We start from the raw sequence: 25748 nt of genomic DNA, 5'->3' as shown, positions 1-25748 counted from the left end.
GATTTTTCTTTTTCAATGTAAAACAACATTGTTGGAACATAAAAAAAAGGTAGATACTTTTTGTTAAAAAAAATCCTGACATTGTTCATTCTACAGTAATTGGTTAATGAACAATCAAGAGATCCTTTACCCAAGCTGCAAGTTGAATTTCGACCATGAAAAGGTCGATTCTTGTCAAATCAATCAAGTAAATCAAATTTGTATGGCCATACTTGATAATAATAACTACGAAATCTAAATGGAACTCTACATGAATACCAATAGTTGGGGGGAAATCGCTCGATTTTCCGTAGAAAAACAAATCTAATCCATATAATTACAAAATTAAACTATATAAGTGTGGTTTTGGTGTTCAAAACTATAGCAATTAACATAAAAATCATATCTGCAAGGTTTTATATGAAGAGAAATTTCCATTCTTGGATTTTTAAACTACTGGAAAATTTATTCTACGAATTTAATTTGGCAACAATTTGAAATCTTTTCATATGATTAGCTTACCAAATTTGTTACTTTGTGGACTTCAGCGATTCAAGGTTCGGTTCTTATCACATTGATCATGCGTACGACGCATGTCAGGTCAAATTAAATGAAGAGAACTAAGGTAAAAGAGTTTGCCATAATGGAGTCGCAGGCCCTGAACTGCTCTAGATGATTCGATGAATGGTAGTGGTTGTCAAGTTGCTTACTCTTGATCAGTTCTTGCCAGATCAAGGTGTGTTGCCAGATTAGTTTATATTGGATTCCAATTCTTAATTGGGGCACAGGAAAAGGAAATCCATCGGAGATTGACAGAAGGGCGGTTGCCGCAAAAGGGTGACCAGCAGGAGGACGATGGTTGGCAGTTAAAACACGAGGCCTGCAGATCGTTTGACGAATTCACTCCAACCCCTCCCATAAAAAATCGGGGGTTTGTGGGGAAAAAGAGTGGTGTCTGGTCAATCTTAGTAATGGTGGTGCTCATCTCTTCGTTTCTCCTGCAAAACCGCAACCGAGAGCGTCCAACCATCCTTTTCTTCATCTTTGACACGAAATTTTCGCTTCCTTGCCTCGCTTGGCTTTTCTGACCACGAGCCCAAGTCCCCTCTCTTTTCTCTCTCTTCTGTCTGTCTGTCTCTCGCTCTCTCCCACTCTCTGTTGCTCCTTTCCTTTCTGGATCCAAACATGCACGTTTCTGTGTGTGTTTGTCGCTTTGTCCCTCTTGGTGGATCTTCTATGGGGTAGCTTGAACATGAAGGAGAAAAGGTGGGCTTTCTTGTGCGTTCTTGCTTTGTTTTTTTCTTGCCATTTTGAATTCGAGGATAAGTTGGTTGCTTCATTTTCGAATTGGGTTCTGTTTGTTTCTTTTTGGGAATGGTTTCTTTTGACGTTTTCCCTTTGGCGATCCCGGGGATTGGAATGGATTTTGGCGGCTTTAGAGGTTAAGAAATCTCTCTCTCTCTCTCTCTCTCTCTCTCTCTCTCTTTCTCGTGTGTGTGTGTGTGTGTGCGCTTTTCTTTTTCTACTGTTCCTTCCTTTGAATGGTAATCGTTGAGATTGCCACTCGGTAATTTTGGTGATTTGGAATTTTGTTGGCGGTTTTCCAAGGTTAAGAATCTATACGCGCGTGTCTGCGCCGGCGTTGGTGAATTAGATGCCAAATAAATGGATCTTTCCCTGAGTTCAATTTAACTTCTGTTGTTGTCAGCATATTTAACTCAACATTTTAGTTGATCTCCTTGTTCATGGAATTTTTGTTGCCCTTGGCTACTGGAAAGAAGCCAGTTGATCCGTCTTCATTTTTCCCCTTGGTTTTATCTCTTCCAGTTGATTGATGGCAGAATCCTTTCCTCGAAAATCTTCACTTCCGTCTTTGATAGATTTTGGGGATGATGGAAACGAAGAATTCTCGGCGCAAACTTGGAATGAACCCGTACAAGCTTCCCAGCAGAGAACGATTACTGAGGACAGATTGAGCAGCTCCGGACGCCGCAACAGTGCCCCCAATACGCCGTCCAGTACGTCCTCGTTCGAATCCAAAAGTGCCCATCGGAGATCTAAGGATGGTTGCAGTTTCCAATTCGCTAATCCAATGGAGAACCAATCAGGCGATGAAGAAAATCTATTCCAGCCCTCTTTCAGTACGCTCGATGCTTTCTTATCTGCACCGCACCCCCCTTTTCAGCCACCATTACCCAGCATTCTGGACAATGAAGACGTGTTGCATACAGAGATAACAAACCAAGCTTCTTCCCTTTCGATTCTTGATAACTCCCAGTCATCATTGGATAAACCGGCGTCTCGATCTTCAGATCACCATAGAGGTTATGGCTCATCGCCTGATGCTATCAGGACCAGCGATCATGAAGCTACTAATCAGAGATCATCGTTTTCATCTATAGCATCTCAATCTGATTCTGTTGAGTGGCTGGAACAGCCTGGCGGGTCTTCATGCTCAGGAGAAGGCACAGGAGAAGAAGCTCCTGCGAAGGAAAAAGGGGATCTTCATGATGAGGACAGAATTACACCATTTAATTATTTGCCTGCTCATAGGAAGACGTCTTCCTATAGCCAGCAGCTGGGTTCCGGCTGTGCTAGCAATGAGTTGATTCCCCAGGGAAAGAGAAATGTGTGGAGAAAGCATAGCCTTGATGAGAAGGGCCCCAGACATATGGGCCACTCAGAAAGGAGCAGAAGTGAGTCATATGCTGTAAATGATGAAATTGCATTTGAGAATCCATTTGCAGAGAAAGATGCTACTCAGAATCCTAATGCCTTGAGCTTGCCTGAATTTGTTGGTGCTGGAGGAGGAACAGGGATATTTAAGCTTCCTGTGAGAGCAGCAATTCACCCTAATCGCCCTGGTTCATTCGAATTGAGACCACATCCTTTGCGAGAAACCCAGACAGGACGTTTCCTGAGAAATATAACTTGCATACAAGGTCAGCTATGGGCTGGGCATGAATCTGGGATTAGATTCTGGAACCTTAATGATATGTTCACGGAAGAAGGCACCAATATAAAAGGGGATGAGCAGACAGTTCCCTTCTGTGAATCTGCTCGAACAGCACCTACCCTATGCTTGGTTGTTGATCCTGCAAACGGACTTATTTGGAGTGGCCACAAGGATGGAAAGATCAGGTCCTGGAAGATCAATCCAGATAGTTCTGATAAGAGTCCATTTAGAGAATTTCTTACGTGGCAAGCACACCGCAATCCTGTACTCTCCCTTGCAATGAGTTCTTATGGTGAGTACATTTCTTACGTGATTCATGCTGAACGGCAACTTTTTCTTTGATTTCTTTTTACCTTCTAAGTATGCTAGTTCCATATTAATCCCTTCCCAAAAGGACAGTATTGTATTTTCCTGAGTTTCTTTTTGAGCATGCTAATAATCATTCCCAATATATATATTATATATACACTCAAGTTTAGCATACTTTAGATGTACTTCTATGCCCAACTTTATCTACTTCCAGAAAATTTACTACACAATATGAGCTTGATTTCTAGAAACCTATGCACCAAACTAAAAGTCATGATCTTGGATATACCAATCAGATTTTATAATGGTTTAATTCAGTGGTCTGGACTTAAATGACCTATAAATTTCTATACAATGGCCAAGCATCACTTTTGCTAATTGTTAGAGTTTGGGCATGGGGACCACTTCCTGGTGGTTTGTTTGTGAAGATGTACCTGAAAATTGAGTTCCAGATGAGGTGCATATGTGTACCCAACCATCTTACCATTTGGGCCATCTAGTACATTTAGTGTTTTTTTTTTCAAAAGTCTAACTGCACAAGTGGATGCAGAATGATGAGTAACATATAAATAGAGAAAATAATGAAAATCCAACTTCTACATGAGATCTTTTGAATCATGAAAACCTAACACTGTTAATCTTAAAATCCTTATGTGAAAGAGCTAAATCTGTTCTATGCATCAGGTTTTCATGGGTCTTTAAGAATAATATAGTTTTGGACATTTTGCATCCACATGTTCCATGGGGTTTCTGGAGAACAATTTTAAATTGAATGAAGGGCCGGAGGGTCATCTGGAGAACAAAATGTATGTGCTCTAATTGTTTTTCCTCTTGCCGGAATTATATGCAATTTTTTAGTTCGGAGAAATGAGAATTGCTGAGGTATCCAGTTTTTGTTACTCAAACCACCTTCTGTCTCCATTTTCAGTTCCTATGTGTTAGAAATTATTAGCCAATTTTTATTTCCTTTGATTAACCATAACATGTTTAAGTTCAGTTTAATTATCTTTTCTGCCATAACATCATTGTTGTTGTGTCTTTCTGACACAAGGAGGAGTATCGTACTTTGCTTGGTTTCTGATGGAATCAAATACAAATGGATAGTGCTGCAGCTTGACATGTGTTTTACCTTAAGAAAGTTTCTGATGCTTTTTTTGCTGAATCTGATAATATTAATTGATTATTCAGGCGATTTATGGTCTGGTTCTGATGGTGGTTCTGTTAAAATTTGGCCTTGGGAGGCCATTACTAAAGCTCTTGGTATGATTGAGGAAGAAAGGCATATAGCAATCTTAGGAATCGAGAAATCTTTTATTGACCTTCGCAGTCAGGCAACAGTGGGTGGTACGTGTCATTTGCCTCCTGGTGATGTAAAATATATGCTAGCAGACACTTGTAGAGGGAAAGTGTGGGGAGGTGGGCACTTGGCTTTTGCATTGTGGTAAGCATCTTCATTGCACAATGAGTTCTCATTACTCTTGTTATCATGCCTGTCTGTGAACTGGTTATATACCTTAGCTGGGCATATGGAAGTTTGGATCTGATTGATTTTTCTTTTTTTGGCATTTGTCAGACCAAAATCAACTAACTCTATTTTTTTGTAAAGGGATGCTCGTACGAAGGAACTGCTGAAAGTATTTGGACTTGATGGGCAAGCTGTGATTCTTCCAGATCTTTCTGCCGCTCAAGATGCAACTGTGGATGATGAAATGAAGGTGAAGTTTGTTACATCCTCCAAAAAGGAGAAGAGTCAATCTTCATTGAGTTTTTTCCAGCGTTCGCGTAATGCCCTGATGGGTGCAGCTGATGCTGTTCGTCGAGTTGCAGCAAAATCACCTTTTTTGGATGATAACCGAAGAACAGATGCTATCATCATGTCAGCAGATGGAATGATATGGACTGGATGTGCCAATGGCTCAATGGTACAATGGGATGGGAATGCTAACCGATTGCAAGAGTTCAATCACCATTCTTTTCCAGTTCAGTCTCTATGTGCTGCTGGAACACGTATATGGATAGGCTATGCAAGTGGTGTTATTCAGGTAATGAGTCTTGAAGGGAAGTTATTGGGAGAATGGGTTGCTCATAGCGCTCCAGTTACCAAGATTGCTGTGGGCGCTGGCTATGTTTTTAGTATGGCAAACCATGGTGGTATTCGTGCTTGGAATATGGCATCTCCAAGTGCTATTGACAACACAATAAAATTAGAGTTGTCTAAGAAGGAGATTCTTTATGCAAAACAAAACACAGTGAAAATATTAACTGGAACGTGGAATGTTGGACAAGAAAGAGCTTCTCATGACTCACTAATATCATGGATTGGTTCTGCTGCAACAGATGTTGGTATTATTGTTGTCGGTTTGCAAGAGGTTGAAATGGGTGCCGGTTTTCTTGCCATGGCTGCGGCAAAAGAATCTGTAAGATTATTTAAAATCTCTAAAGACAAATATTTTATTTACAATTTTGTTAATTTGATCTTTTCACCTAGGATTTGTGGTATTTTAGCATGATATGATGCACCTATGTTCAAGTTATACTCATCTCACTTCGGAAACAACATTTTAGATTTGCTGCAAGTATGCCTGCGATGTGAGTTTAGTTACCTAAGTTCAACTTGTTTCTCAAATGATTTTCTTGAGCCAATGCTTTATCTTGAACAGCTAAATCGACTGAGCTCAAGGTGCATGAACTCCACTCTCCTAAGCTCATATAATCATATCACACATATATTTGTCACAAATATCAGCAATACTTTTAAGTATCACATTAATATCATTCAAGAAAGAGAGAACATTTTTATCAGGAAAATATCATTGGAAAACCAATATTCTTGTATTTTTTTTCCTTTTTCTAAAAAATCCTTTATAAATATACTTAAGTGTATTTCCGTTTTGTGTTTCTTTTAAAATTTTAAAAATTATTTGGAATTAACATATTTTTGTAAGAAAATTAGTAAAAAACTCATAATTTCATTTTTTTAATTGTTCTTTATATATCTTTTGTACTTTTTGGATTTCTTTAGATTTCTCCTAGGAATTCATAATGTTAAAAATGCTTTTAGGTGACATGACGCCTTTCAAGGTCACTGTGGTATGCGACCATTCGGCCGTCTTCCCCCAAAGTTCCTCAAGTGAGGTCAATGAGTTAGCTCAAGGCTCAAAGCGATTGAGTGGTTGAATAAGGGCTTAGGATAGGACTAGGCTTCAGGAAAGAAACTTCACCAATAAATACCCAAGCATATATGTGTGTTGTGTATACACACACACACACACACACACACGAGGAAGAATGGGAAAATGTGAAAATTTTCTGATATTTATCACCAATATGAAAATATTGTCATTTTTTTATTTTTTACAAAAAAAAGACATTCGTAATATATTTTAAACTTTTGTATGTTTGTTCTAACATTGGAATGGGCTTGTGTTTAACCAATCACATTTTGGGACTGGGTTTTCCAACCCCTTTGAAACTCTCTCACTTTCTACCTACCTTTTTTTACCCTTTCCGCAACTATCTTCTCCTCTCTAGGATTGGTGGATCTTGATGAATCCTATGGGAGGCAAGGGATTTAAAATTCCAACCCATTTTAAGACCAGTTTAACTCATTTTCCATGTGTGTGTGTATGTATGTATGTATGTATAAATAAATAAATATATATATATATATATATATATATATATATATATATATATATTAGTTCTGCAGATTTCCCATCTGATACCTCCACACTTTCTCTCTCTTTTTGTGGTAAGGCATCTACCGTAGCCAATGTAGAGAGGGACTACAGCTCTCTTTCTCTCCCCACCCCCTGTTTTTTTTTTCCAAAAAGGCCATCAGCCATGGCTGGCAGAAAGAGGTGCTGCATCATCCATGGCCTTACTTGATGCAACAAACGAGGGAGGGGCTCAACAGGGATGGCCAACAGCGTTGTTGCTTGGAGTCATGGGCTAAACAAGGAAAGAAGAGAAGAGACTAGGCAGGAGGAGGAGAGAAGCTTGGGGAAGAGAGGATAGGAGAGTGAGTGGTAGACAGAGAGAGAGGCTCGGGGACAGAGGGAAAGAGAGGGAGGGGGAGAGTGGAGGGGCAGTCGGGATGCTCATGGGCATGAAAATACTTTCATTGATGTATATATATATATATATATATATGTATGTATGTATGTGTATATATATATATATATATATTTGTTCTTTCACACACTTACAACATTTTGTGCCTCTGGTGTCATAGGCATCATCAAAACTTCTGGTTTTGGCAAATTTCTTGTTCAAATACCATGAGGGTTTTCATTGTCTGTATGTCTAGAAAAAGTCTGAGGCGTTTGGATGACAGTCTCATCTAACCCAGATCTATGAAAACTTCGTTCTATAAAAACCAAGTTTTTTAATGAGTTTTAAAAACTTGGTTTGTCTATTTTGGTGACACACCCAAAACCTGGTTTTTATGAACAACCTAAGGTGGGTCAGTTTTTTCACTCCCTTTTACAAAATCAGGTTTTGTCAAAACTGATTCCTCAAACCTAGTTTTGATGATACCCAAACATTCCTAAAGCCCGGTTGGGGTGTCATCCGAACACTGCCTAAATCCTTTAATTTGCACCTAACGCTTAGTTTGGCTCAAACTTACTGAGCCTTTAAAACTTGAGCTCAAGTCATGCCTTTTAATACTTGAGCCAACTGGAAAAACACCAACGGAAATGGAAAAAGAAGGTTTGGAACCCATAGATGTCATTCTGTTGGGGCTGCTGTTACGGAGTCTCTCACTTTATTTTACTAAATGTTTTAAAAATCATTGTCCATACTCTTTTATACTGGTCCAATCCAAGAAAAAGTTAACGTAAAAGAATCCAGCTAAAGATATGATCCAACTCACTGTTCGATTTCAGTGGGATGAAGTTTGAACATGGGATCCTATCTTCATAATGAAGATTCATCATAGGCATCTGGTGGTCTCCTAACAGGATTACGAAGTGGTCTTACATATTATTCAAAATTTAATGTATGCCTTTCTGATTAGTTCTTTGGGATTTACATCTTGATGTTGGAAATTGCTGTCAAGCTAATAAAGGCATATTTTTTGTGATTATGCATTGTCTAACATGGATTAATTTAATCACGTTCCCATGTGACAGATTTTGTCCGCAGAAAATGTTCTTCATATATATGTTCTTGTCTTAATTGTCAGTTGTCACTATTTGACTATTACTATTGCTTTAACTAATGGGTTAAGGTTGAAACTTGTATGTATCTGTTACTGAGATCCGACTTTATGTTACTGTGTGGTTCATATTAGATTTCAAATGAGTTTCAATCTCCATATGTATGTTAATTTTTTATTTCTAGGTTGGACTTGAGGGGAGTTCTAACGGACAATGGTGGTTAGATACTATTGGGAAGGTACTAGATGAAGGAACGAGTTTTGAGCGTGTTGGATCAAGACAGCTAGCAGGATTGCTAATCGCTGTATGGTGAGCTTTCCAAACACCCCTACCCTCCTCTTCCTTGCCACCTGCAACCACAAAACAAGAAGAAAAAAAAGTTGCTTTTTAGTGAATCAGCATATCCTTGTCTGAGAAATTGTCTCCTTGCAGGATCAGAAAGCACCTGCGTCCATTTGTTGGTGATGTAGATGCGGCAGCAGTACCATGTGGTTTTGGACGTGCCATTGGCAACAAGGTATGTGGCATGGGAGAAAAAAGCTAAATCCTTGTATGGGGTTTGAATAAGAAAATGGTAAATCTAATCCTTATTTGCGTGCAAATCCCATTGATGAGGTAATTCTGAATCCAGATTTAATGGACAAGTAAGAGAGAAATGATAAATCTAAGTCTTTGCTTTGATGCAAAACCTAATTCGATGAGGTAATGCTGGATCCACTTTGAAATATAAGTGGTTGCACTGGATTTGGGTAACAAAATATAATTTGATAATTTTAATACATAAAAAGAAAAATAGTGTGCTCTCATTAGATATAATTCTTATTGTTGATCAAATAGTTTGGGTAAAAGGCCATGTTCGGTGACAAATCCTCAGTGATGATGTTGGTTGAAAGCTTGAAGCTGGACCTGTAATGGATAGGCTAATAAATTAATAAAAATGCTATTTTAAATATATTAAATCTGATTTGTTTACATGTAAAAAGAGAAAAAGTCTAATCAGTTTAAATTTTGGCATAAACGTTGTTGGCCCTATTATTTGAAAATTGCTGTATTTGAAAGATAATGAAACTAAGCTGAATGCAGTATGATAATACTGTGCCAAACTGAAGTACCATGCTGCATTCAGGAGAGAGTGGGATAGGAAAAGTAGATCCTGGCTTTTGGAAAACATGAACCTGTAATCATAGCCACAAATACTATTCTCAGAAAATATCGGCAAAGTTTTTCTTGGGTATTTTTTGGTGAAGCTATTTTTCTCGGAAAAATTTTGAGAAAATTTCATCAATTCTTTATAAAAATCGAAAAAAATTAAAAGATTATGTAGGAATAGAATAAACAAAAAACGAAGGAGGGGACACAAAAATGTCCAACTAGACTCATAAACTTACAAAAATAATGTTTTTTTGACGTTAAAATAAAAAAATATGTAAAGAAAATTGAAACTTGCTAAAAACTAGTAAAAAAACGAATCATACGGTAGGTGGCCTTCTCCCTTCTCTCATGTCTCCACGGAGCAGCAACCAAAACAAAACGTGAAAGAGGGAAACGAGGGCTTAAAAGCCCTAATCTTGTTTGAATTTTCCAAAAAGAAAAAACGAGTCCAAAAATGCCCTTTTAAAGCTTGTTTTTAACAAAGACTATCTCTTTTAGAAAATAAATGGCGCATATGGTTTTAAATTTTTTTAAAAAACTACCAAGACTGCCCCTGTTTGAGTGCTGGATTGAATGGATACAAAAAAAAACAAGCTTTTATTCGTGATAAAAACTACTATTCAATCTTTTTGCATTTTACCCTCTCCTTCTAGTTTTTAGTTTAGGGAAAATTAGTCAGTAGTTACACTATCATGTTTTCTGTAAGTTAGGGTCTAGTTACCTCTGTCTCTGTCTCTCATGTTCTCTCTCTCTCTCTCTCTCTCTCTCTCTCTCTCTCGCTCTGTGTGTGTATCATGTATCTACTGAATGTTATGAGCTCTATCCTTGTCAATGAACACTGAAAGGTTCCATGCCTTCATTCTGTAGAAGAGGTGGATACTTCGTCCATTACAAATGACCAAGTCAGATTCGCCTTCACCACCCAGTGTTGTGATTCTGGCTTTGTGTAGGAGTAGCTTGTTAGGCCTTTTTTTTTCATGCATTCATAATGGAAACATTTGTATCATGGGGTTACAATCACACAAGTCTAGTTTCTACAGATTATGGAAGACATCCCTCAGTATCATATTTTTCTCCAACTACTGAATCATTCCGTAAATATATATAACCAAGTTTCTTGCTTGCCTTGGCAACTCATAGTCTCATACTTTTGTACCTTGTAGATTTGATTCCAATATCTTCCTGTTTGGTTAACATGGTTATAACATATTAAATCATACCTTCAAATCTCTCTCTCCTCGCCCCACCCTCCCAAACCCCCTCTCCTTAAGAAGAAATGTTTCCCACAATAGTAGTTTCTTTTATTCTTTGTTTTGTGTTAGTCAGTTCTACTCCCATTTGAATTGAGCATTGTTTTCATCCTCAAGAAAAAGATGGATCCTCTTTCATGGGCATAAATAACTAAGTATTACCAACTTGATGTGGTTGGAGATAACCTGTCCCTTAAGAATGGCTGGCAGACATCCCTTATGTGATTGTCTACATAGCTGATCTTTCCTGTAGTTAACATACAGCAACTTACATTGCTGATACTTACATTCCAACTTTGTGATGTTTGGAGTTTGAGATCCATTTATTAGAAGCCTCTTGGTATGTTGATACTTCTGTTTTGGGTTATTGCCGATTCTCAGAATGGATTTTTTATTTTTCCTTAAATGTAATATCATATTATTTATTGTTCCAGGGAGCAGTCGGCCTGAAGATGAGAGTGTATGATCGGACAATGTGCTTTGTCAACTGCCATTTTGCTGCACACTTGGAAGCTGTTAATCGACGAAATGCAGATTTTGATCATGTCTACCGGAATATGGTCTTCCATAAACCAACCAGTGCAATAAATGCTGTTACTTGTAAGATGCATCAATTGATCTGTGATTATGTGCACTTGTTATATAGCTTTTAAAATCTGAATCTTTGTTGTTCTTACTGCAGCTAATGCTGTTCATTTGCTTCGTGGTGGAAATGTAAGACTTGCCACATGTAATTTATCTTTATCTCGCTTCACCAACGTTCTGTAGGTTTCATATCTATGTTTTTTCATTTCTCCAGGCCACGGGATTTCACCAGGAAGAAAACAAACCTGAGCTATCTGAAGCAGACATGATAATATTTCTTGGTGATTTCAACTATCGGCTCTATGGTATTTCTTATGATGAAGCTCGGGACTTTGTATCTCAGAGATGCTTTGACTGGCTCCGAGAAAGGGACCAACTAAGAGCTGAAATGAAAGCTGGGAGGGTGTTCCAAGGACTGCGTGAAGGACTTGTGAGATTCCCACCAACATATAAGTTTGAGAGGCACCAAGCAGGTCTACAAGGTGAGGGTTGATGTTGCAGCTACATCATCTTCACCTCCTTCAATGGCAAAAAATTTCGTATAATTCCAGCTTTTTGGAAGTATCTTTTGTTTGCTTCCTGGGACCCCTTCATAAAGTTTCATTTTCTGGAGATTTAACATGGTTCTTCCTTCCAACCAGGATATGATTCGGGTGAAAAGAAGCGCATCCCTGCTTGGTGTGACCGTATTCTTTATCGTGATAACCGTGCCACTGCAGGTTCTCAGTGCTCATTAGAGTGCCCTGTGGTTGCATGTATAAAACAGTATGTTGTTTATGACTTGTGTACTTACCATAAATATTTTCACGTTTTTAGTTAGGAAAATTTTAATTGTTTAATGTTTGTATTCTCTCTTACCAGCTATGAAGCTTGCATGGATGTTACAGACAGTGATCACAAGCCTGTCAGATGCATATTCTTTGTGGAAATTGCACATATTGATGAGCAGATAAGAAGAAGGGAATTTGGGGAGATTATCTTATCTAATGCAAAAATTCAGGCTGCTCTGGAGGATTTGAGTTGTATACCTGAAACGATTGTCAGTACAAACAACATTATATTGCAAAACCAGGACACTTCGGTCCTTCGTATCACCAACAGGTGTGTCAGGAACAAGGCAACTTTCAAGATAATATGCAAAGAGCAAACCACCATCAAGGATGATGGATTTGCCTCTGAAAATAATACTAGAGGTGGCTATGGATTTCCTCGCTGGCTTGAGGTGACCTCTCCTTCCATCTGTTCTTCAATAACTGTATCATTCCTTGATAGTAATCTTATTTTCCCTTTTTTGGAATCCATGGAGAGGTCATATTCTGTTGATACTTTTCTGATTTTCATACTTAACCTTTCACTCTCTCTGATTGAAGCTTTAATCGATTTGCTTCATATTCTTGCCTCTAGGTCAATCCAGCTGTTGGTGTAATTAAGCCTGGTCAAGTAATAGAAGTTTCAGTTCACCATGAAGAGGTCCAAAATCAGGAGGAATTTGTTGATGGGGTGCCCCAAACTTGGTGGTCAGAAGATACCAGAGATCAGGATTTGGTATTGGAAATAGTTATTGGAGGTGCTTGCACGACAGAGACTAGGAGCCATGAAGTACATGTTCGGCATGTTTTTTCTTCCAAGGCACCAAGAGCAGATTCTAGAAGTAGTTCCAGAAGGGGTGCCAACCATCTGCACAGGTCTGAACATCGAAGTATGCCAGACACTCCTGACTTTGTTCCTGATTTTCGTAACTGGCAATGTCCATGAACAGAGGTGCCGACAGTTCAAAAGTGGAAGTCGATGGTTCTTTCTTCCTACAATCTGTAGCATGAATTTTCTCATGTTGTAAATATTTAATTTGTTCCAAATGCTCTTTTATGCCCTTGGAAGTCCGGTGCGCTTGTACCAGTTGTGCATTAGGGAACAAATTCCCTCAGCTTGCAGTTTTTCTTTTTTTCTAATAGTCAATTTTTTATAGAGCTTGTCAATGGAGGGCATGTCTATTGTGTTTGTCAAGGACACTCTTTTTCCTGTAATGAAGCAACAGGAGGGAATTTTTTTTCATCCCCTCGACATGTTTCTATTTCTTTGTTTAGATTCTCAGCTAGCTGTTAACACTTCAAGCTGAATCTTGTGTTATACATCGAGTTTTTCTTTGTTTTTCCATTCATTTTCTTTGGGTCTATAAAGAAGTTGAAAGTTTGAACTAAATGCAGGCTAAGCTTTGCCATCTTTGTGTTGCTTGATCGACTGATTAATTAATGATGAGAACTGGAGAATTCTTGAACAGAAAAACTTCATATAATTCTCAGATAGCACTGAGGACAAGCATTTCCTGAAGGAACTAAGCCAATTCTTGCCTTCCTTCCCCTCACCCCCGAGAATTGGACCGGAGACTGGCTTTTTACCAGTCACTGGCTTGACCACCTACACTAAACACCTCTAAGCACAAACAAGTAGTTCATTGAACATAAAATGAACATAAAATATAGGGATTCAATCTTATCAATGTACAAAAGAGACACAGACTTTCAAGGGCTCCATGGATGTGGATGACTAGGGTCTGTCCTTTTATAGTAGGTTGACAAGAACTAAGGAGCTAGCGTCGAAGCTTGACAATTTTCTTCCGAAAGGAAGAGGGGATGTGCCAAGAATCTGAGCTGCTAGATGCAAGGTCTAAAAATTTTATTACCTATGAAGCCTTTTTGTGGATTTTTTCAATTCACAAGGAAATCAATTTTCAAGTTTTCAATATCGTTGGTAAGATCAATAAAGTGAGTCTCGTGTCATGCTGGGCAGGAGTTCATATGGTGGTACAGTTGTGCTTTTAAAATAGGGTGTCTTGTGAATATCTGGATACCTTTTTTTTTCCTTAATTGTCATCGGAAAATTTTGCGTGACAGAACCATGCCTTCCCCAAAATCAGAAGTCATGTCTGGTTGCAGAGTTCACATGGCTAGAGGGAGATCATAATCCTTGCTGTAACAAGAGGAATAACGATGGAACAGGATAGGTTATGAACTTGCAGAACTTGGCTAGCCATAACAATGGTGCATGACGGGTGGTGCTGGAGGCAAGAAGGCATTATCCTCACTTCTGCTAGAGGCTGTCTGAATAGACCACACGAAGTTTCCGAAATCACATGCAACACAGCAACAGAACATCTGTGGTTAGGGTTGGAGTTCATGCTCGTTAAGATGAGAGCAGTCCTGGAAGGTAGAGCCAGAGAAGAAAACTTAAGTCTTTTTTTGCAGATTTGGTTACATAATGGGAGCTTATAGACAAAGGAGAGATCAAGGCCTTGAAGTTGGTAGACTCCTCGTCATGCATTGCAGGGAGAGGAAGCGTGTCTGGCGTTTGATTTGCAGAAGACGCACCTCTGTGGAACGCAGATCAACCGTCGTCCCCATCTGGCATGCTTCTGTTTGGCCGTTCTGAAGTTATCCTTGAAGAACGTCGAGGAACCTGCTTGAAACAAAAACACTCCCTCTTGGGGCCGCGTTTGTTCTTCCCGTCCCTGAAACACTAGGGCCAGTTCCTGGCATCCAGTGGAACAAGAATGAAACACCTCTATGTATATCCTGCTTTTCTTATACGTGCTTATTTTTGGGCAACAAAAATGGGGACCTAACCACTAATAGGCTTACAATTGGAGAATGGTTGCATACCTAGGAATGTACAACTAGTCAAGAACTCGCTCGTATAAGCTTAGCTCAAGCTCGACTCGCTTATTAAATGAGTCGAGTTCGAGCTCGAGTTAAAACTTGAGTAATAAGCGAGTTGAGTTCAAGTTACATGAGCTCGACTAGTTTAAACTTGACTTGGCTAGTTTGTTTTTCATTTTTTCTGTTATGTTTTCTCCCTCTTTTTATTTTTCATTTCTCTCTCTCTCTCTCTCTCTCTCTCTCTACTTCCTTTTCTTCTTCTTTTTCCTCCTAGCTCCTCTTTTTATCAGGCTGCAACCACAAGTCACAAACCAGGTGATAGTTTTTTTGTTTCAAACGTTAGGTTATATAGTTTCTTTGTTTCAAACGTTAGGTTATATGAATGGTTGTATAATTAATTTTTGATGTAAACAATGAAATTTAGGTTGATACTCTTCACACACTATTTTCTGGTGAATAAGTTATGTCTTAGAAAAGAACAGTAGAATAATATTGTAGTTGTTTTTTCTTCCTCCATAATCTGAAGAAGATGAGAATCATTATTCACTGACGAGCTTAAACGAGTTAAGCTTGAGTTCACACTTGGTTAACCGAGTTCAGCTCGAGTCAGAGTTCAAGCTGGCTCGGTTTGGGCTCGACTTGCTTGTTGAACATTCCTATGCATACCCTTTGATCAAAAGATGTCAACTTTTATTTATTTATTTTATTGGAGAGCGAGAAGGAACCCACCACTACCCACCACCCGCTGAACCACCCATGGTCCTACTGTGTACCCTTCAACTTAAATGTCGTTTATGCCACCGTTTGCACTCTCTCATAAGAATCTAAGCCGTTAAAGGCCAACTTTTGACCTTTTTTATTATATCCAATTTGATTAGGCAAAAGTTTGAAGTGCATATCATAAAAGAGAACAAGAATCTAAGTTTTTTTTTATCAGGGGGGGAGTAAAATTTTAAATTTTTAAAGAATACCAATATGTAAATGATAAAAATCGCTCAAAATATCAATATAAAAATAAAAAGTATTTTGGAATCCCTGTGTGCAATTGTCCATACATAGCCCACACCTGCCCTGCCCCTGTTTCCTACTGAATCCAATCGACATGCCAATTATCCCAAAGATCATTCAGATCCAGTTACATCGAAAATATTAAATTCACTTTGTCTATGTACACTTGAATCCATATCGGATTTCGAGTTTGTTAGTCAAATTTCCTATTAGTAAAGCTCCAGTAACTTCGTTCCATCCAAATTCAATTCATTTACATCCTTACGTTTCATATGTAAAGATGAAGCACCTGGAAGTTGGCAAACATGTTCTTTAAGATGTTTGTCATGCAAGGTAGCTTCAGATTAAGCTTCTTTAACTGTATTAAACCCTTGGTAGCCAGGTATGAAATAGTACTAGGAGATTAATCCTTCTCATGCTCTAGCTCCTGTAGAGATGTTCAATTGATTTAATGTTGTGTCAGGACGAGCGTTGCAGAAATCTGAATCAGCATGGTGTCGTGTGCTGGATTGATAAAATTCAAAAATCTGTCGCTAAAAGCAATTGACATTAGCTACGGTTTATGATTAGGCGATGGTATAAGTACACAAATGAACCTCTAAAAAGTTCAATGCTGGATGTCATCCGATGGCTAAACTTAAAAAAATTGTTGAAAAAAGTAGTCATTAAATTGGCATTAACCACGGTTTATAGTGCAGCGACGGTTTTATGGTGACTTTAGAGACAATTTATGGATGTGAAAATAAAAGTTAGATTTGAATCAAATTCAAAGTGTGAATTCAAAAATCAGTGTGAATTCAAAAATCATACTCAGATATAGTATAAGACTTTTTTTCATTATTCAAATCCAAATATATGACTATCCGATAAATCTCACATAGTAAAGGGTACATCCTGTTCAAATCTATCTCATTGACATCCCTACTTACAGCGACCCCAGGAATCAAGTAGAGTTGCCACCAATTGGATTCAAATCGACCCATTGGCATGAACATTTTTCAGATACATAATAAGGTTTTGATTTTCAATGGGAGTTGTGTCCAGTTTGCACCAGTCCATCTGTGACCTACCAACTTCCATTGGATGATCAAATTGAAGTACAGATCTGGATCCAAATGGGTTTATACCATATCTATTTCGGGTATGCCGTCAAGCAACCATGTTAATTTTGATCTGCAAATACAACTTTTTCCATGGACTAATTTCTCAACCGGCTCAGTTGATGGATCGGTCTATTTAAATAATTTATAAGATCCGAGTAATCGACAAGTAGATGAAAGAAATATACTCCTAGAAGTAGACAAAATAAAACGCTTCATCCTAACTAATATTTCAAAAATGATCAACCAATTATCAATTTAGCATATATATACATATATATGAAATGTCAATGCTCGGAATGGCTAAAAACTAAATTTTGATGCTAAATGAACAATAAATAGTTAGTAAAGTTATCATAAACTATTGCATTTACTAATATCAAGATAGTGACTGTTTTTGGCGACAAAGTTTTAAAACTTTAACTATCTCACAATTGGCGGCACGGAATCGTCACATATATATAACAATGTCAAATTTGCAAAAAAAAAAAATTAAAAATCATAAATTTTAATCGTTACAGTAGACATGTACCATCTCATTGCCATAAAATAACTCTGAAGTGTTTCTTTGGTTGACGATCATCCATATACAATGAAACGGGAGGACGCTCCGGTCCTGAACATCTTTGACCATGACAATAACAATATTTTTAAGACGAAAAAAATTAGCCGTTGTGATTTTTTGGGTATTCTGAATTTGAGGCTTGATTATGCACATGAAAGAAGTATTTATTAGATTGTATGAACATGCTTCTTACTGTTATTATATATATATATATATGTGTGTGTATTAGATAAAACAATTGTTTCAAGAACTTGATTTTTGACTTTTCGTTTTTATATTACGTTTGAAATTTTTTGTGAAATATATATTTCCAACTAAGTGATTATTTGATTTTTTTTTCTAGGAGCATAAATTTTCGGAAACTTATTTCCGTGCATAGCACATGCACTATTTTATATTATCAAGAAACTCAATCTATCTTAAACCTCACTCCAACTTTTATAAAGAAAATATAATAACAGGCATTTGCACTAACTCCAAGTTAAAAAAAAAAGTTTATAGATGGTTGGGTTGGTTATGAGTGAGTGGAAGGTTCATTCCTCCCCGTTCGAAAAGAAGCCCGAAGGCCTCCCCATTCCTACTGCCTTTGGGATTTTAGGTTGCCTCGTGTCGGCGATGGTAAGTGGGTGTGTTGGTTCATTAACTCAAACTCGTCATGTGAATTGCCGGACCCAAGCTGCTGACCAAGTTTATTTTCAAATTGTCAATCTAAACCTGCTAAATGAGCTCCCTTTTCGTAATTAGAATTAGGATTATGGCCCATTAACTAGAAAACAATAGAGAGTCTGATCTTCCACCCTTCAGGTCTATTGGTGCACCTTTCATCTAATTTGTACCGTTATTGGATACTTTATCAGGCTGACGGGCACAACACTCTAAATCAATAGCGGGTTTTGTATATCCAACCAGCTATATTATGTCTCTTAAAACAAAACTAAACTTAAAAATACCACTTTTAATGGTTTATTTAAAACTGGTACCACTGTCACTTAAAATTAAAATTAGACGGATCTCCCACTCTCCGGGTCGACTGTGCACCTTTTATGTTGGTACCATTATTGGCCACTTTATGACGGGCACAACACCTTATAGAAAGCAAACTGGTACCACAGCTTCGATGTGTCCAACCAGCTATTTTATTATTTTATACCCTCAAGCCCAACTAAACTTCACAATACCGCTTTTAATGGTTCCTAAGGTGCCTTCTTCCTTGCACGCACTTGTTCAAAGGCCAAAAATGCAGCTTCCGGTTACAGTCAACAAGAGATTTAATCAAAGAAATCATTCACCATGAACAAACTCACAGTCCAGCTACGGTCAACAAGAGGAAAAATAGAGAGTGGGGAGTTGGCAGTTGGAACTTGCAACCACTAGAGCATTTATTATGAGAAGACGACGCAGACAACACGATACGGAGAAGTAGGAGCCACGTTGGTTGGCGACATGTAGATTTTGTTGTTGAAAGTCTGTAAGGGGAAGAGGGAACGATGGCGTCAACGCCTTTGAAGCTAGTCGCTCAACACATACACCCACCGTAGCCGGTTCCTCCCTCCTTCCCCATCTCGGGTTTTTCTTCCTGCCACCGGAACGAGCGGGAACGCAATCATCATTATGGTGGTATGCACTACTATTCATCATAATCATAGCAATTTGGCTCCCCACCACCTCCCCCACCTTGCGTCCCTCTTCTCCTTCATCATTCTTTCCCTCACATGGCCTCTCTTTCTTTCTCTCCCTTCTCCTTTAACCCGTTCACCAGCCCCAACAAACAATCCCAACTAACTTCATTACACAGTTAGATGGGTTCTTACCTCTGACTCTCTTGTTTTGTATTTCTTATCGTTGTTCTTCAGTTTTAGTGATCTGGGTTTTTGTGTTTTGTGGAAATCTGGGCTCTTCAGAGCTTGGTTTTAGTTTTTCTACCTTGGACTTTAACCGGTTGTGGGTTTTGGTTGGATGTTACGATGGTTTTATCTATCTGATTTCGTCTTTCAATCTTGTTTGGTGTTTCTCGAGTGTTTGATTTAATCGAAAAGAAGAAGTTTTCTCATCTTCAAATTGGTCGAGAGTTGGGTAATTAGTAGACATGATTCAGTTGCTGTATACAGTTCTCGTAGGTGAAGGGATGATGGTCTTGCTCATGATTGTGAAGAACCCATTCAGGAAGCTTGTCATCTTGTGCTTGGATCGAGCAAAGCGCGATCATGGGCCCGTTGTCGTCAAGACCTTTGCCGGTCTGATGTTTATCTTGTTGGTGTCTAGTACGCAGAGTATTTTCAAAACTCAGAGACGTTCGGCGGAGTTCGGGACGATCACGCCAACCGATCAGGTGCTCGTGACCAGACTTATGCTGGAAGCCTCGTTGATGGGTAACGATCCGTCTTCGCCTTCATATCCATGTGATTGACGTAGATTGATTTGTTTCTGCGATTATCCCCTCTACTGTATGAATGGTGCCGTTACTCTCTTACTGTTAATTCTCATGCTTATCTAGTGCCAGTTTATGCATTCCTTTGTAGGATTTGAATTGTGAACCTCCTGATCAATTGTTGATGCATCCTGGAATCCTGTTAGAATTGATACCAGAAAGATAATTTTGTTCCAATTTTGAAATACCCTTTCATGACAGTTCATGATATCTGTGTTCCTCGTTTCCCTTTTTACTGTTGGTCAATCGATTGTCTCCAGGTCTTTACATTGTGTTATGGTAGCATAAAGATTGAACAGGAAGAAAACATAATGAATTAAACAGATCCTATCAAAGATGAAGAAGCATGTTCTTTTTTGCCATCCATCCCTTGATATGGACTTAGGACGCGACTTTCTCATAGAATCCCCTGTTGGTTTCAGACTAATGCATGCCCATGGGAGATGATCATATTGATTCGAAGGTCCAAGAATTTTTCTGTGTTATCTTCTGCTATATGTGCTTTAACTTTGTAAGTTTTTCTGATTTGCAATGCCTGATTTCCATGTTTCGTGCTTAAAGTCCACGCTTCAACAATTCTCATATTTATGTATTATTACTGCTACGGTTGCAGCTTCTGACAACTTAGTCTGTCGACGGTGGAGTTCTTTAACCATGGTTATTCTAATTTACTCGTGCAGATACCTGGAAATTGTCTTTCTTTTCAATGCATACGTCTGACCAGAAAGAAACCATTTTCTTGTATCAATTGCGTTTTTACAGCACTTCTTCCAGCTGTTCAGTTTAGCTCCCTCAAGTCAGTTGATGTGGCCAACTGTAGGAACCCCTCGCCAATACATTTTTCAATGGTCATTATAAGGGAGGCATCAGTCCTTTCGTGCGCAAGTAGTACTCTTTCCTAAATAAACAAGGTTTGCAGCTGATGTTGAAAAAAAAAAAAAAACACTAGATACGTAGCTCTTGTTTCATCCACATATGCTGTACTAAGAAAAAAGAACTTTAAATGCCTGAAGTAACAGGTAAAGTTTGAGACTGATTTGAAAAGATTTTGTTTATCATTCTTCTGAATGTTTCCTCTCATTGTCAATGAAGAATCTATGGCACCAAAGGCACTCTATTTTGGCCTAACCTGAAACGTAATCAATTAAACAGATCCTGTCAAGTCTTTTGTTGGTTATGATGGTTTTGCAAATCTTTGAAAATCAAAAGTTAATATTGGAGATCATAAAAAGGTGATAATTTTTTTTAATTTAATTATGACATTTTGTAGCATATTAATTGAAACTTGAAAGTAGGATTTACTTACAGATGGATGTTTATATGACACAAGGTTGCTGAAAGGTAAAGAGAAGGAACAAACACTGGAAAATAGATGTAGAAAAGAGTTCTTTCACGCTCATATGGCCCTGGAATCGGGAAATGATGGAGGACAGAAATTAATCAAGCCATGTTAAAAAATAGGTTTTGAAAACAAATTTCTCAAGAAGAAACACTTTAGTAAATATTTGGCAGCATTATCAGTTACAACGTAAATTCCTCGGTTTGGTTGTGTATAAATGTACTATTAGCTTCGTATGTAGAATTTTATATGTACTATGTAGTCAAAGAAGTTGTCCCTTCTTCATGCTTTATGAAAGTAGATGGGTATTCATGGAAAATTGAAGAAAAAGGAAGATAAGTAGGTAACCATTGACTTTATGCAATGGCTCATAAATGTTTTGGATAGAGAGCAAATCATTTTTGGATTATGAACTCTCTGTCAAGATCAAAAGAAGCCATCAAGAACATAATAAAAGAACAAACCCAGAGGCTCAAAGATTTCAAACTTCTTGGCATGTCTTTCATGTTTGTATTAATGGATTTCTCAGAATCTAAATACTTTGGGAATAGATCCTGGCCAAACCTGCTTCTGTTTCTTTTCTGGAATAACCCCTTTACAGAATTATAGTTAGTCTTTCATCCCAATGTCATCTGAAGAACCGACAATAAGGAAAAAGGAAAGAAGTGTCTATTTTGTCTTTTTAAGGTTATAATTGGATTAATTGTATGTTTTTTATTGTATATACAATGATGCTGAAGAAAGTTGAAGCTGGGATGGCCATTGTGCTCAATTGACACCATTATCTTGAAAAGGTGTTGCTGAACTTTGGATAATGTCTACTTATTTATTGGGAAATTCCTGCTAATAAATGTAACATCACAAACATTTTTTCAAATTGAATGTGTCAGATAAGCAAGTTATCTCAAGCAGGTTTATATGGTACCCTCTATCGCCAATATCCTATATCAATCTTAAAAACTTTTTTCGTGACAGGATTCTCCATCTTCCTGCTTGTTGTAATTGATCGGCTACATCATTATATAAGGGAGTTGAGGCTAATCCGGAAGACCATTGAACCTTTAAAAAAGCAAAACAGAAACTATATGGACAGAAAATCAGCAGAGATGAGTGAGTTGGAGAGGGAAGTTTCTGCATTGAAAGAGAAGGTGAAGCAGCTGGAAACAGAGGCTGATGCAAAGAGCGAGGAGGCAAAAGCTGCTGAAGAAAATGCCATGGCTCTGAAAAAACAGTCTGATGGATTCCTTCTTGAATATGATCGTCTTTTGGAGGACAACCAGAACCTCCGTACCCATCTACAATCATTTGAACGGAGATTGTCTCGCTCTGATAGCCGGAGGAATTCGTAGTTGTCTTCTGTCTCTCCTTCAGCATGTTTGCATAATGACCAATTTTTTTCCTGATAGGTGTGATATCCTGCTATTCATTGATAGACTGCAAATATGATTGCTTATTAGTGTAGGTTCCTTTTCTGCTGTATAGTGTCCTTTCTGGGTGGATTTGCATGCTGGGCAGCTAGAACATCGGGAATTGTGCCCAAATTTCCAAGTTTAAAAGAAAATTTGTGCCATCAGGGACTGAAATTTGGAAGCCAACCTTAAAATATATTTACTAGTCTCCACATCTCCAGTCTTTGGCCTACAGTGATGAGGCATTGTTAATGAAAAGTTGGATCGAAGCTAATTAGGTGCCGGGCAATGGCACTCGGGATAATGTGGTGATCAATGGAAAAAACAAAAACTTGGTTGAAATCCGTACAATTCTATTTTACTGTGAAAAAGTCACGTCCTTTTTTTGGCTTACTAGAACTTTCAGTTTGTTCTATCATTTCAGGTTCCACTCCACATAGTAATTATTCAGCTTATGCTAGTAAATCAAACTTCCATTATTGAGATGATGTCAAAGTGTAGAAGTAGTCAAAGAAAGTGTTACATCTAAAATTGTTTGGGATAGCAAGGCTCCACTCTACATAGTAATTATTTAGCTTATGCTAGTAAATCGAACTTCCATTGTTGAGATGATGTCAAAGTATAGTAGTCAAAGAAAGTGTTACATCTAAAATTGTTGGGATAGCAATCTGGAAGTTTCTCTCAAAACTGATCGACCCAGTATACTTGATCTTCTGAAATGCCTTCTGAATGTGACACAAAAGGATGAACTTCTCAATCATGAGAGAATTATATACTTACAAGGCCCATGTCATCTCTTCAACCAAAAGTCCCTGTTGATTCGAGCTATCGATGGCGTATATAAAGTGAACCATTTTGGTAAGAACTTTCAAACTTGGAATCAGTTAACGATTAGGAATACTACTTCTCTTCCTGGATAGCTTATATTCAAAATGTTTAGGCTAATAATCAAAGAATTAGCTACTTTTTCTTCTCTTGAACAGTTTTTGTAGTCTATTGAACCAGGGTCAGTTTGCTTGATGGGCAGAAACTTGAGCATGTAAGTGCTTGGGTTTATGGATTGCCTTGGGGATGGATATGCCTACTGGGGATCTCAAGTTGAACCTTCTAATAATCTGACTACCATCCTTTGCTCATTTTGTTCAATTCCTCTCTTTTTCTGAACTTGGGAACAAGAGAAACTTTTAGGTTAAGACATGGGTTAATGACTTTCTGAAACTGTTGCGCACCACTGACTTGATATATATATTAAGAAAGCATTAGTGGACATAGAGAGAAACTTGTTCATGTAATGCGATGCATGGGTGGGCTTTGAGACTGAATCAGGAGCTTTCACTTTAGCCACCATGGTTCAAATCAAATTCTTTTCCTCTGCTAGGATGGCTGTTTCAACATCTGGTCAAGATAGATTAGATTCAAAACAGATGTATCCTTTACCATATCCGATTTTGAATCAGTTTAGTCAGATATCTAATCTCTGAATCCAAACAATCGACATTGTATGTATCCACTAGATCATTCATATTTGCTGAGTAAAAATTTTTAGGGCAATCATCTATCCAACGGAAAGCTAAGGTTAGGCAGACTACTAGGATATTATGCTAATTAAACATATTCAGGGTAATTGGTATTTCTTTAATTTGAAGGTCTTAAACTCAACCTTTAAAAAGTGTTTCATGAATTTGTTCCAATCGTTAGGTAGATACATTCCAAAGAAACTACCATCAGGACATCAATTTTTTCTTGTAGTGCTTTCTCTATGAACCTGCCTGCATTGAGCCTTCTTTCTCTTTCTTTATTTCCTTTCTCCAGATACTTAACCCTGGCGTTCAAGTCTCACGAGGAGAACTCCATGAAAACCTCAAACAAAGAAAGGAGAGAGGGAGAGAGAGAGGCCGCCTTATTGGCCACTAGAAAGTGTATCTAACCTTGATATGGGTAGTAAACAACGTGCCCCGTTGCCTGTAATATTGTCCAATCGACCTGGTGAATATTTCAATTCACCTCTGTCAAATGAGCAGTTCTTCCCCGGTTGTCTATGTCGAAATGAAACGCCGCAATGAAACAACTCCCAACTAGTTTATAAAGATAACTAGCTTTACATTTCTACAGCCTTTCTTCTTCTTCTCTTCTTTATTAAATGATTGTTGTTGTACATAATAGTTGAACAATAGAGCAAACATGAGAAATTTGAGTTTAGTAATTCTGAAGATAGTGTGAACGGCAGCAGATTTTACAATTTTCGAGACTGAGATGTGAGAACTTGGAGACCAAGTGGACCATCTTCATCGAAATTGCTTGATAATTTATTTGTATGCATGCCGTCCAATCTGTAGGTTCCTTGATTTTCATACTTTTTTCTCAACAATCATGTATAAGCATTTGACGTACGTGAAATATTTCATAAGGGCAGAAAAAAATTTCATTGCCATTGAGCAGTTGGATATGCTAAGAACAGCAGAGAAAGGCATGACAGGAATTTGCTTAGTAAAAATGTTGCATCTTCCACTATCACAAATCCTGGTAAGTTTAAGAACTAAAGGGTTTCCTCGTCCAGCTTTTCTGCACTTACTTTTTCATTCAAAAGGAGCTTTATCTGAAAAATGTGATATACGAGGGGAGATAACCCAAATGAATAAAAGTTTCGCTTGGAAATCATTTATATATCTCAACTTTTGGAGGCAAATTGTTCTTCCATCAAACATGCATCTCTTTACTTATCAGAGTTCAGCATAAACATACCCTTTGTTTTTTAGTGGACTATCTAATTAGTATTTTCATCCTTCGAGTAGTAATAAGTTTTATATCCAGCAAAGCTTACCGCGCATGAAAGTTTTGACAAACCTGGGAGCT

General features: G+C 38.0%; 2 protein-coding genes across 3 annotated transcripts; both read left to right on the top strand.

Annotated features, from left to right (window-relative positions):
• The first annotated feature begins 622 nt into the window (after window positions 1–622).
• On the top strand, window positions 623–13445 carry LOC116257370 (type II inositol polyphosphate 5-phosphatase 15-like). The gene is made up of 12 exons (XM_031634030.2): window positions 623–1245; window positions 1807–3227; window positions 4433–4685; window positions 4851–5661; window positions 8591–8715; window positions 8839–8923; window positions 11243–11408; window positions 11491–11522; window positions 11608–11875; window positions 12035–12158; window positions 12255–12615; window positions 12798–13445. Exons 2-12 carry the CDS (start codon window positions 1814–1816, stop codon window positions 13146–13148), a joined length of 3990 nt encoding a protein of 1329 aa, XP_031489890.1. The 5' UTR covers window positions 623–1245; window positions 1807–1813; the 3' UTR covers window positions 13149–13445.
• Window positions 13446–19111: 5666 nt separating this feature from the next.
• LOC116256969 (uncharacterized) lies at window positions 19112–23081 on the top strand. Of its 2 annotated transcripts, XM_031633526.2 has the most exons (3): window positions 19112–19336; window positions 19828–20088; window positions 22462–23081. In XM_031633526.2, the coding sequence occupies exons 2-3, from the start codon at window positions 19845–19847 to the stop codon at window positions 22833–22835; spliced, it is 618 nt and encodes a 205-aa protein (XP_031489386.1). In that variant the 5' UTR covers window positions 19112–19336; window positions 19828–19844; the 3' UTR covers window positions 22836–23081. The 2 variants fall into 2 exon arrangements, with proteins under 2 accessions (XP_031489386.1, XP_031489385.1); XM_031633525.2 differs by lacking the exon at window positions 19112–19336 and having other exon boundaries at window positions 19350–20088.
• The last annotated feature ends 2667 nt before the right edge of the window (window positions 23082–25748 follow it).

Source organism: Nymphaea colorata, chromosome 7, assembly GCF_008831285.2.
Source record: "Nymphaea colorata isolate Beijing-Zhang1983 chromosome 7, ASM883128v2, whole genome shotgun sequence".
In the NCBI taxonomy this organism is placed as follows: Eukaryota; Viridiplantae; Streptophyta; class Magnoliopsida; order Nymphaeales; family Nymphaeaceae; genus Nymphaea; species Nymphaea colorata.
The sequence above is the reverse complement of the archived record's forward strand: the minus strand, read 5'-3'. Positions and strand labels throughout refer to the sequence as shown.

Bases quoted from the DNA above. Each gene is read 5' to 3' on its own strand.
- LOC116257370 (XM_031634030.2), top strand. From the start codon at position 1,814: ATGGCAGAATCCTTTCCTCGAAAATCTTCACTTCCGTCTTTGATAGAT. The intron at 11,409-11,490 runs GTAAGATGCATC...TTCTTACTGCAG, and splicing joins TGCAATAAATGCTGTTACTT to CTAATGCTGTTCATTTGCTT. The intron at 11,523-11,607 runs GTAAGACTTGCC...TCATTTCTCCAG, and splicing joins ATTTGCTTCGTGGTGGAAAT to GCCACGGGATTTCACCAGGA.
- LOC116256969 (XM_031633525.2), top strand. From the start codon at position 19,806: ATGATTCAGTTGCTGTATACAGTTCTCGTAGGTGAAGGGATGATGGTC. The intron at 20,089-22,461 runs GTAACGATCCGT...TTTTCGTGACAG, and splicing joins GCTGGAAGCCTCGTTGATGG to GATTCTCCATCTTCCTGCTT.